Here is a 12,641-nt window from a genome sequence, read left to right as displayed (position 1 = left end):
ACCAGTACTGACATCTGTGGTCCTTGAGGTAGTGCCATGTTAGGTAGGGATGGAATATTCAAAGTCAACTGTCACATTGCCATGAATAACTACAAAAATACTTGTGGCTTTCTTGGCCTATTGATTTATTAGGTCACAAGTGACAAAGAATGGATATTGAGCTTCCAGACACTTCTCATGCATTTTCCTGGCTTTTTGCTAGTCCTGGGTTTATGTTAGAAGCAAATAGCAACTGTGATCCTGCCCACAATTAGGAGCATTGGGGATAAACATTTTAGTTGCCATTCTTCCCACACTATTTGTACATCTGAAATAAATTCCATAATTAGTAACACCAGAAGAATATTCTCTTCTTCCATCTGCTTAGGGCATCTCTGATATCTTTGTTCCTCAGGCTGTAGATCAGTGGATTTAACATGGGGATTATGACAGTGTATAAGACTGATGCCAACTTGTTTTGGCTCAGGGAATCACCAGAGTTAGGATACATATAAACAAAGATGCCTGAGCCAAAGAAAAGGGTCACGGCTGTCAGGTGTGAAGCACAAGTGTTGAAAGCTTTGGACCTGCCTTCAGCTGAAGCGATCTTCAGGATGGTGGCAACGATATAACCATAGGATATCATGATAACCAAGACAGATGTGAGCCCAAAGATCACTGTGAGCACAGAGGTCATGACTTGAAAGAAAAAGGTGTCAGAGCAGGATAGGATCAGCAGCTGGGGCAGGTCACAGAAGAAATGGTTGATGACATTTGGCCCACAGAAATGGAGCTGAAGCAAGGCACACAGTTGAATAAATGAGCCAAGGAACCCAGTGATACAAGATCCTGCAACCATGTGCACACAGAGGGTGGGGGACATGATGGCCGTGTAGAGCAGAGGGTTACAGATGGCAGCATATCGATCATAAGCCATGGCTGCCAGAAGACAGCACTCAGTCAGACCCAGGCTAGAGAAGAAGAAGTACTGTATGGTGCACCCCATAAAGGAGATGGATTTATGTTTCTTGAAGAAGTCTGAGAGCATCTTAGGGGCTATAGTGGAAACATAGCAGATGTCCAGGAAGGACAGGTTACTGAGGAAGAAGTACATGGGTGTGTGCAGAAGGGAGTCCATCCTGATGAGGGCAATGAGACTCACATTCCAGGACACTGTCATGAGGTAGATCCCTAGGAATATTGAAAAGAGGACAATGGTGAGCTTTGGAAATTCAGAGAATCCCAAGAGAATGAACTTTGTAATTGTTGTATTGCTCCTTCCCCCGGTCATTGCATTGGTGATCCTAAGATCTGTAGGGGAAAAAAGAGAATAAATCTCTAAGTCAGTTGCTATCTGAATTTTTATTCAAATAAAGCACCTTCTATCCATACCAAACGTAGAACCAGGTAAAATATTGAGCCATTTTAGAGGATGCTTCCAAAGAACTACAATGGTTCTGTGTGTCAATTTTCCCACCTGTAAAAGAGGATAAATAAACTTTTCATTCTTAACCCATCAGGCTTTTATGAGGACAAAAGAAAGTATAAGATTCTGTTCATGTCCTTTGCCCATTTTTTGATAGGGTTATTTGATTTTTTCTTGCTGATTTTCCTGAGTTCTAAATAGATTCTAGTTATTAGCCCTTTATCAGATGTTTAGCTTTGCAAAAATTTTCTCCCATTCTGTGGGTTGTCTGTTTGCTCTCTTGACAGTTTCTTTGGCTGTGCAGAAGCTTCTTAATTTGATCAGGTCCCATTTGTTTATTTTTGTTGCTGTTGTGATTGCCTTTGGGGTCTTCTTCATAAATTCTTTGCCTAGGCCTATGTCTAGAAGAGTTTTTCCAACATTTTCCTCTAGAATTCTAATAGTTTCACACCTAAGGTTCAAGTCTGTTACCCAGTGTGAGTTGATTTTTGTGAGGAGGAGGGGATGGGTATATACAACCACAATGAGTAAGATGTGCAACGTTTGGAGGATGGACATGCTTGAAGCTCTTACTAGAGGGGGAGGGGGGCATGGGCAATATACATAACCTAAACACTTGTACCCCCATAATATGCTAAAATAAAAAAAATAAAAAAAATTTTAAAAAAAGAAAGTATAAGAACATTTGTAAGACCCTTTTTAAAAGATGCCTTAAAATTTTTAGTGTATTATTAACAAAATTATGATCCCTGCATATAATTTAGTGACTAAGATCATGGACTTCAATGTCACCCAGCTGTTTTTGAATTGTGGTTCTGCTACCCCGTGAGCTATAAGTCTCTTAGAAGGTTGTCTGATGTCTTTGCACCTAAGTTATTTCATCTGTAAAATAGGGATAGAAGAATCTATCTCATAGGTTTAATTGAGGTTATGTATAGTACCTGCCATGCACATAGGAGGAATTGTATGAAGTGGTGTCATTAAGGGATATCTTTCTAGGATAGTTTTCAAGCACCCTTTGGGTTTGTGAAAAACTTTTAAATTTAAACTTTTAAAGGGTCATATAGATAAGAGCTCTGACTACAGTGTGATTAAGTTAGAAATCATAACAAATTGGTGATCAGAGAAATATAATTGGAAACTAATTACATATTTTGAAACTATTCATGAAACATTCATGTTAAGTCTCATTAATAATCATAGAAATGCAAGTTAAAACGGTGGATACAATTTCACATCCACCATTTTGGCAAATTAAGAAGCAGGACAATATCAAGGGCTGACTAGAACTTAAGATGAATGGAGTCCTTATCTCCTGCTGACGTGAGTGCAAACTGGTATGATTATTTTGGAAAAGATTTTAGTAATGTTAAATAAGGATGAATATGTATATACAATATAACCCCAAAATTCTAATACTAGGCATATCCCCTAGAGCAGCAGATGTCCAAGTGTAGTGCAAGAACTCTTTGAGGCCCCTGAAACACTTCCAGAGGTGGTCTACAAGGTCAAAATTATGCATGGGCAAAAATATCTATTCAGAAGCAAGATAGGTTAGTGGAGTTTAGCATAACTGAGCACAAAAAGTTTACTGTATGATTTTAGGTTTCAGGTAGCAACTAACCTTTAAGAAACCACTACTTATTGAGTTTGGTATGATATTAAAGAAGTTTGTATACAACTCTCTGAAAAGATTATTAAAATACTCCTCCCTTTTCCAACTGCAAATTTGTGTAAGGCCAGATTTTCTCATCTGCCACAAACAAATCAGGATCTCACAACAGATTGAATGCAGAAGCAGATAGAAGAATCCAGTTGTCTTCTATTAACCCAGAATGTACAAAAAAACCTTCAAAATTATAAAGCAAGGCCACTCTTAACAAACTATTTTTGTTTGAGAAAATATAGTTATTGGTTTTTATGCATTATTTTATTAAAACATTTTACTCATATTAATACATATATGAGTGAAAGACCCGAGCAGAATAGAACTAGTGAGTGATAAGTGGCTAATACCTATCAGTATTGTTTGCTGAAGAAAGTGAAAGCATGAACCTTAACAAACATTCACCGGCCTTCATTATAAGCAATTGAAACTCCCTTACGGTTAGGGCCTTGCCCTTCTCCAATAACATCCTTCCACAAATAGCTAGTCCACAAAGATCTTGCCCTCCTCAAAGCATGAAAAGTGTCAGCACATAATACAAAATTATTACAAGAAAATATGAAGAAAAGAACAGGAAAATAAATAGTAGATGAGTAAAATATACCAGAAAAATGTTTTCCCAGGTCAGATGGAAATTCTGATCAAACGTTGTGAAATCTAAGTACTTCATGAACACAAAAATCCTCTATAAGACAAAAACTCAAAGAATAGATAAAATACCTAATAGAGAAAAAAGAAGGCAATAACAGGAAATAAATGATGGGAAGCAGAGCACATACACAAAGAGGAGGAAAAAAATTACCACCACAGGTTGAAAGTAGCAAAATATGAGACAAAGCAGTAGTAGGAGAAAATATATTGCTGAAAACACAGTAAAGGTCAGAGTGAGCAGCTTTTTCAAGAAAAGAAAAGAAGGAAGGAAGGAAGGAAGGAAGGAAGGAAGGAAGGAAGGAAGGAAGGAAGGGAGGGAGGGAGGGAGGGAGGGAGGGAGGGAGGGAGGGAGGGAGGGAGGGAGGGAGGGAGGGAGGGAGGGAGGGGCGAAAATAGAAAAGGAAGAGAGGAAGGAAGAAAAAGGAGGAAGAAGGGGGAAAAGGAAAGAAATGTGCATTTAGAAAATTCAAGGAACATCAACCCCAAGTGCCCATCAACGCATAAGTGGATTAACAAAATGTGGTATATATATATATATATATTATATATCATGGAATACTACTCAGCCATAAAAAGAAATGAATTAATGTCTTTTGCAGCAATATGGATGGAACTGGAGACCATTATCCTAAGTATTTCAAGAATGGAAAAATAAGCACCACATGTACTCTCTAATAATTTAGAACCAATTCATGGGCACTGAGAGAAGTAAAAGTCACTGGAAATGAAGAAGGGGGGAGGAGAGAAGAGGTAAAAATCTACCTAACAGGTACAATGAATACCATTCAGGTGATGGGCACACTTATAGCCCTGACTTAAGTACCGTAAAAGCTATCCATGTAACAAAAACATTTGTACTCCCTTAATATTTTGAAATTTAAAAAAGAAAATCCAAGGAAAAAAGTGACCCACTTGTAAAGGCAGACCATGCAGACCAAAATGGGAAACATTTAGCTCATCAATTTTTGAAGTTTTTCGTACTTCAGGATTTGGGTTGGGGAAAGAGACTTGTTCACTTGTATGTTGTATGCTTTATGTCCTAGCTAGACCATTAAATGATTTTAATCAGAAATCAGAGGCTCCAAAATGTGAAATAAATGTTGATTCTTATTAAAATCCTTATGAAATGAGGTATCCTAATTTTATCCTAAGAGCTTGCATACTGACAGGTTTTGAACATCAAAGAAATGATTCAACTAAAACTTTTAGAGCTGACATCATAGACTTTGACTCTTTTATTTCTGTCTTTATCAACCATAACAATATGCAATTTAAGGCACAGAAAGTTAGGGGATTTGCCTGTCGTCCCAGTGATAGAGCCAGGAACCCTCTGGATAACTGATCCTAGGGTCCAGCATTTATTAATTGTACTATCCTGCAAATTTACACACAAAGTTTGTGTCTCTTTCATCTTTATTTTCTTAGTAATTATCAGCATTGTATTATCCATTTAATTAAATTAATGAATAAGTTGTTAAAAACTTTGAGGATCCATTTTAAATTATAAACAAAATAAGAGTAGGGGAAGTCGAAAGGTCATATTGGCCAATATCCACTGTAGCTAAAGTAAGTCCCCCCTTCATCAGCTATTATAACAATTAATATCCCCTGGTCTGCAAAGATGGCAGCGGGGGACAATTTTTAATACTTCAACAAGCTATTAGAATTATATATTTATTCAAAATAGCATCATCAAATTTCTTTAGAGTAAAATTACATTAATTCCTTCTGGCTACTCTATTTCAGACTAAGTGAAAGTTTTAATTATTTCACAAATAAAAATGGGGAGTTTTTACTCTAGTGAGAAATAGAATTTATTTGGCACCTCCATTTACCAGTTTTGTGATGTTTGGCAGATTACTTTATCCCTATGTGCTTTATTTCTTCTTTTCTATAGGAAGAATCATCATCAACTCACATGGCTTTTGTGAGGACGTAAGTGTGATAAGCAAAGTGTGCAAAGTAACAGGTAAGCTCTTGAAAATTGGCATTGTTATATTAATTATGAATAGTAATAACTATATTCTAAAGGTAGTTTGCTGACTAAAAATCTTTTGCAGGGAAAAAATGGGAAGATTTGGTGGTGAAAATATTAGGTTCCCTGGTCCAGATGGTAAACTATCAGAAAACCTCCATGCCCTCCATTCCACTTTCCCCACTGGCTAATGTGGGAAATTCTATGTTAGATTGTTTTGCAGCTTGGTTTCTGTTAAATGCCTTGGTTTCTGTTAATGCCTTGGTTTCTATTAAAAACGAATATTATCCCATTGATGTAGGAAAGAGGGATCATAGGTTTTCTGAAAACAAACAAAAATAGGTGCTGAACACAGATGCATAAGGTCTTTGGGTCGAATGCACATGAAAGCAGGGTTGCAGGAAGAGAAAAGAGAGAGAAAGGTTTCAAGCATGGAAGCCAAGTTTCCCGCCTTCTGATTTTACCCACCCAGATATTCTTGCAGGCGTTTGGCTCTTGACAGGTGTGGCTTGGTGAGTTTCTGGGAGGTGCTGCACCACACTACTTTGTCCCCGCATGTGCATAGAGTTCTTTCAGAAATTAGAATTAGCCACAAATATCATAATATGTGCATCCAGCCTCCCCTGGGCTCTGTGCTTCTGGCCATGGTGCAAAAGAGGTGCTTCCAACTGAAGATGCTCCTGAATGTTTCCTTAGGGTCCAGCATGGCAAGAGAAGAGGCAATTAACAGAAGGCACCGTTTTCAGGTAATTATTCTCTAGAGTGATGGATGATGACAACAAATGGATAAATGTTCCCAGCTGATTCTATTTCTCCACACTATCATGTGCCCCTCATGACCTAATTGAATCAAGTTCCAATTTTCCTTTCCAGACTTTTAGAATCATGAGATCTGGGAAAGAATCTCTAAGTAGGGTGACCATGTCATTTATTATCCAAACTGGACAACTTTGGGCGTGAAAGGACAGTAAGCATAAACTAGGATTGACTTAGGCAAACCAGGTTGTAGGGTCCCCAGATATTTTAAGCTGACAACTGCCATTTATTGTGGCATTGGAGGTTATGTGCTCAGGCTCTAGGCAGACTTGCTTGGGATGGAATTTTTACTTCACCAAGTACAAGCTCTATAAACTTGATGACATTTCTTAATTTCACTGTGGCCTCAGTTTCTTAGTCAGTAAAATGGAGGTGATAATAGAACAACTACCTTATAGGATTGTGGTGAATTTAAATGACACAATACCTGTACAGTGCCTGGAAGCACTCAATAAATGCTAGCAATTTTGTTTTTGTTAATAGTCTAGGAGCAATGGCTCATGACAGTAATCCCAGTATTTTAGGAGGCCGAGGTGTAAGGATTGCTTGAGGCCTGGAATTCGAGATCAGCCTGTACAACATGAGAGCCCACCTCTTAAAAAAAAAACAACAACAAAGTAATTTCGAGAACAATTATAAACTTAAACTTATCTGTGTTGTTTTTTGTTAATAATGTCATTGTTTTAATTTCTCCATTTTTTTCTACTCATATTTTTTTACAAAAACTGAGGTCATGTTATAGATACAAATCTTTATTCAGCTTTTGTGATACAACATTATGTTCTTAAAGCTTTGTGGATTCTATTCCAATGGCTATATAATATGCTATTCAAAAATTTAATTTAGTTAATGGTTTCTTCCTTGTGACCTCTTGTATTTTCTTTTCTTTTCCACAATAGAAATGCGACCCAGATATTTCTGATCTCACTAACCTTAACTATAATATCATGTAATACTTGATTTTATTTATGATTTTAAATAATTTTATTGTTAAAGACAGTCAAATACAGGAAATCATGTAAAAATGTACAGCTTACTGAGTTATGGTGAGAACAATGCTTGTAGCCACCACCCATGTGGGAAGACAACAGTTTGTCACCCACCTCACAAGCAGCTGCCTGCCATGCCCCATCATAGCCCTTTCCTTCCCACCTAAGGGTAGCTGCTGTTCTGATCTCATGACAATTATTTCTTTACCTTATAGTTTTATCACTCAACTGTGCATATCTAAATGCTAAGATGAGTTCTGGCTTTTTCAAATGTATTGGTTCTCTCTCTCTCTGTCTCTCTCCCTCTCTCTCTCTCTTTCTCCCTTTCTCTCTCCCTCTCTCTCACTTCCTGACTCCTTGAAATATATGTGTTTTCCTTTTGGAGCTTCCCACACTCTGAATTTTACTGATTGCCTCCCCATAATCTAGTTTAATATGTTTTTCTGTCCTCTGTTTTTCCTTTATATTGGTAGCTGGATAGAGAGGCTTAATATGATTCTATTTTGATATTTTTAGCAAAACTATCCCATAGTTAATATTGTACACTTGTTTCTAACATCCAAATTTAGGAGACACCTGCCTCCACCTGTTGTCAGTTCATGGATCCAGTGTTTAGCCTGGATTCCTGGATTCTCTCTCCTAGAATCTAGGGGAGCCATGAGAGATGATGCTTCTGTTTTCCTCCTCAGTAAGTAAATTTCACATGGACGTATTCTGATTATTTAAATACACTTTGTGGTTTTAAACTTGTGTTTCCTATGAGTGATAATTTTTCTCCTTTTCCTTACCCTAATATTGTCCATCACATTGAGATGAGATGGTTTTTGATAAAGAATATGTGCACACCTGTTCAAATATTTCAGAACAAAAAAATAGTAAAAGAAAAGATTAGGTTGTTTTTCTCTCCTAGATCAATGATTCAGTTAATATTTTGTGTATTTCACAAAAGCATGAGGCAAGATATTGTCAGGTAGTGACTGAGTAAAATGGGTTCGAATCCTTGCAGGTTGATTGTCACATCAACAGCTGGGGCCATGGCAAAACTTCCCAGCAACAGGGGAGGAAAAGGTGATCGTAAGAGGTGGATAAAAAGTATCTGATACAGATAACCCTTTGTACCATTCAGATCCAATCATGCCATCACATTGTATCCAACGCTAAAATGTAGACCTCTCATTGTGGGGGGAATTAGATGCCCTCAGTTCCTCTCCAAAAGATGAGGTACAGTCAATAGGTTACTGCCCTTTCTCCAGAGCTGGTTCTGTAGTCGGAGCTGATTAATCTTCTCCCTCCTCCACCTGACTTCAGATTTCCCTCACACTTAGCCATTATTTCAGCAGGTCTGGACAGTTTACCTGGAAGGTTAATCCAGACCTATATCCCCGATGCATCTGAGCTCTTAGTTGCCTTGCTCTTAATAGTTCTGGTTGCTGCGATTTCCCATTAACTATTGTCTCCAGGTATAAAAATGTCAAGCGATGCCCCAGTGAACCCTCTGGATTTTAGACATGCTCCAGCCCTGTTGTAGAGCAGCAACCCCAACTCCTCAGGTCAATTATCCCCACCCTACAGTAAATCCTTTCTTTGCCTGCCGGTCTGCTACCATCAGGTGGAAGTCTCGATTTCAAGTTCACTGGAATCCAGTTGTGTTGCCTGGCAGACATGTTTGCCCCTGAGATCTAGGACTTCTCACTTGCTGGAGTCTAAGTTTGTGGGAAAAGAAAGCACACTCATACAAGTGGGCTGCTGGGAATGACAGTCAAGGAGTAAAATTCCTATTTCCATTCTTCGGTTCCTGGACTCATATGTTCTAGCTGTTGGGGGAAAGGGACCATATACTAACTGCTTGTTCAGTGCACCTGCAGCTTCCTGGAGAATAGTGACTTAACAACAAAGGTATTTTTCTCTGGCTGACACCTTAATTCAGCTATCAAGGCAGATATTTCTGGATGATGACATACAATATAAGATCAGCGTGTTAAAAGAAAAACTTCAGAGAAATTGAATTTAACAGAGTTTAACTAACTGAGCAAGAAAAAAATGATTTGCAAATTCTGCAGACCTCAGAATTACAGCAGAGAAACTCCAGCGCTGCAGTGTGGTTGGTGAAAATTTACAGGCAAAAAAAAAGAAAAGTGATGCACAGAAAATGGAAGTGCGGTAAAGAAACAGCCAGATTGGTTACAGCTCGGTATTTCCCTTATTCGAACACAGTTTGAACGGTTTACTGCCTATGAGTGGTTGAATTATGGCTGCTGGGATCGACTGAGGAAGACTCAGCTATTGCTATAGAAGACACTCCTAAGTTAGGTTTTCACCCTGTGACCTACTAACTTAGGTTACAGTTCATACACAGGGACTCAAGCCTGTAGTATTCAAGCTTTCTTGGGATAGATTTTAGTTTGATTTAATAATTGGATCTCTTGGTTATACTCCTATTCGAACATACTTTTTTTTTTTTTGCCATAAATTGGGTCCCTCAATGGAGGCAATGTTAGATTGGATGTCACGTGATCGAGCATTCTGTAAACCCTCAGAGAAATTATGGATGTGGAAGGCAGACCTACATCTACAGTATGTATCAGTTCTAATAAGCATGAGTCATTCTTTCCTCCAGGGTGGAAAGATTCACTCTAATAAACCTATCACAAAGTGCCGGGTGGTATATTTGAGTCATGGTATCCTATGGAAAGCTCATCTTTGGCTTTTCTTAACAGAGAGCATCTTGGACACTCAACGGTTCCATGAGTTAGATTGGCCTTGATGAGAAAGCTCAAGCATTGCCTCCAACCGTGCTATGAATGGTGGCCTTGAACTGGGATGCACAAGGAGAGAGGCTGGATGATATCCACAGTATTTGTCGACTTCTCCATCCAAGTGTGAGAACTTCCATAGCAATCTGTCGAAACCAGAGTTTCTCAATCTTGCCACTATCAATATTTTGGGCTGGTTAATTTTGTTGTATAGGGCCGTTCTGTGCATTGTTGGATGTTTTGCTGCATCCCTGGACTCTAGATGCCAGTAGTGTCTGCCCCCTCTCTTTCTATGACAAGAAAAATGTCCCCAGACATTGCCAAATGTCCCCCAGGGGGCAAAATCATCCCTGGTTGAGAATGACTGTTCTATACCATCTTCCTACAAAGAGCTAGTATTGTATATCTCATCTCAATTAAGAATGAGTAATAAGCAAAAGAAATCTTTATAAAATGCATCAAAAATAACAAAAGAAAAAAATAAGGGAAGAAGTGAAATAAATGGCAGATGAAGAAAATACACCAGAAAACTGGGGTCCAAGAGCTGATGAAAACTGGGTTCATACATAGCACTGTGAAATCGAATCAGTTAACTAAAAACCATCTATAACACTAAAGTTAAAACAGGAACATGGAGGCTTAGGAGAGGAATGAGAAGACAAGAGAAGAGGACAAAAAAATGATTTGGCACACCATAGAAATACAGAAATGAAGTCTGTGTAGGAACAGCAGCAAGAACAAAAGTAGACTAACTAAAAACACAGAAAACGATGTAGAAAATAGGCTTGAAAAAAAGTGAGAAAAATGAAATTTGGAAAGAAAGAGTTTACAAAAATAGAGGGAAAGGGGAGGAGGGGCTTCAAGATGGCTGTCTAGCTGCACCAGCGAGTCACCTCCTCCACAGAGAAGCAGCAACTCATGATGAGTAGATGATCACGTTTCAAACAGGTCATCTCAGAGTCAACAGAGAAGTGACGGGAAACACCTGAGACAAGAAAGGAGAGGGAAGCCAGGCAGTCTGCTCAGCCTGGGTGGGCTGGGCGCCTGGAGAGGCTCCCCATTGTGAGCAAAGGGTAAGTGGGAGACCCCAGTGGTCCACATTTCGGCGGACTGGTGCAGTCCTAGCCACAGGAGGGCCCCTCAGCACATGCTGGCCCTAGACTAACATAGGGCGCTGCCTGGAGGTGTAGTGGCAGCATCGCTCAAGAGCGGGAGATTGGATTAAGCTTAAGCCCGTTATCCAAAGTGAGGCGACACAAGGTCAAGAAAATGGGCTCTACATCTACTCGCCATCAAATTGGTACTGACTGATTAAAACTGTGGTGCTCAAATGGTGGTAGTGTTCACCAGGGTTTGGGGTGGGGGGAGATACACATCTTAAGGTTGTGACGAGCATGGCGGGGGCGGGGGTGCAGGGAATACCTCTAACCCTTCCTAGGGAAAGGCAAAGATATACAATGTAACCCAAAGGTCAAAAAAAGGAGAAAAAAAAACAACTTTTATCGGGTGGTGGGCAGATGGGAGGAGGGAGGAGGGGAAGAATTTATACTTACAAAATAGGTGCGATGCGCACCACCTGGGAGTAGGACACGCTTGATGTTTTGGTAAGGTGCGGGGTGGGGGGAGGAATGGCAGGGGTGATACATGTAACCCTAACAATATCTGTACCCCATAATATGATAAAAGGAAAAAATAGAGCAAGAGATCACCCTGGGCCCCACACACACACACTCTGAGCCCTAAGTAGCTACAGCAGGCACCAGTTTGAAAGCCCAGCCCTCACCAGACTGCATCGTGCCCTGGAGCCCCAAAGCTCCTGTGTCACCACATCCCCTGGAGCTTGGCTGACATCCCTCATTCCTAGGTGCTGCCACTGCTAGCTGCCACCACCCAGATACCTGTAAAGACACATACAGACTGAAAGTAAAGCGATGGAAAAAAAAAAAATATTCCGTGAAAATGGAAAGCAAAAGCAAGCAGGAGTAGCTATACTTAGGTAAAACAGACTTTAAGTCAAAAACAGTAAAAAGAAACAAAGCAGATTATATAATGATAAAGAGATCAATCCAGCAACTCCATGTGTATTGTAGGCCTAAACTTGAAATGGCAAAACTGTGAAGCTTATAGAAGATAAACTTAGAGGAATACCTTCATGTGCTAGGGCTAGATGATCTACACAATGAAACGATACACACTAACCACAAAGGAAAGGAACAAATTTAATTTTATTAAAATTAAGAGAATTTCTTCAATAAAAATAGCATAAAGAAAATACAAAAAGACAAAAAAAAATGGAGAAGATATTTTCAATATATTTGACCACAAAAAAAATCATATCCAGGACACATACAGAATGTTCAGGAATCAATAATAGACATACAACTCA

General features: G+C 39.1%; 1 protein-coding gene across 1 annotated transcript; it reads right to left on the bottom strand.

The window, feature by feature from the left end:
• Positions 1-325: 325 nt before the first annotated feature.
• LOC105863118 (olfactory receptor 5AN6-like) lies at positions 326-1,270 on the bottom strand. Its single transcript, XM_012749871.2, has one exon. It carries the CDS (start codon positions 1,268-1,270, stop codon positions 326-328), a length of 945 nt encoding a protein of 314 aa, XP_012605325.2.
• Positions 1,271-12,641: the final 11,371 nt, after the last annotated feature.

Source organism: Microcebus murinus, chromosome 4 (genome assembly GCF_040939455.1).
Source record: "Microcebus murinus isolate Inina chromosome 4, M.murinus_Inina_mat1.0, whole genome shotgun sequence".
NCBI classification, from domain to species: domain Eukaryota; kingdom Metazoa; phylum Chordata; class Mammalia; order Primates; family Cheirogaleidae; genus Microcebus; species Microcebus murinus.
The sequence above is the reverse complement of the archived record's forward strand: the minus strand, read 5'-3'. Positions and strand labels throughout refer to the sequence as shown.

Coding starts and splice junctions, on each gene's coding strand:
- LOC105863118 (XM_012749871.2), bottom strand. CDS start 1,270: ATGACCGGGGGAAGGAGCAATACAACAATTACAAAGTTCATTCTCTTG.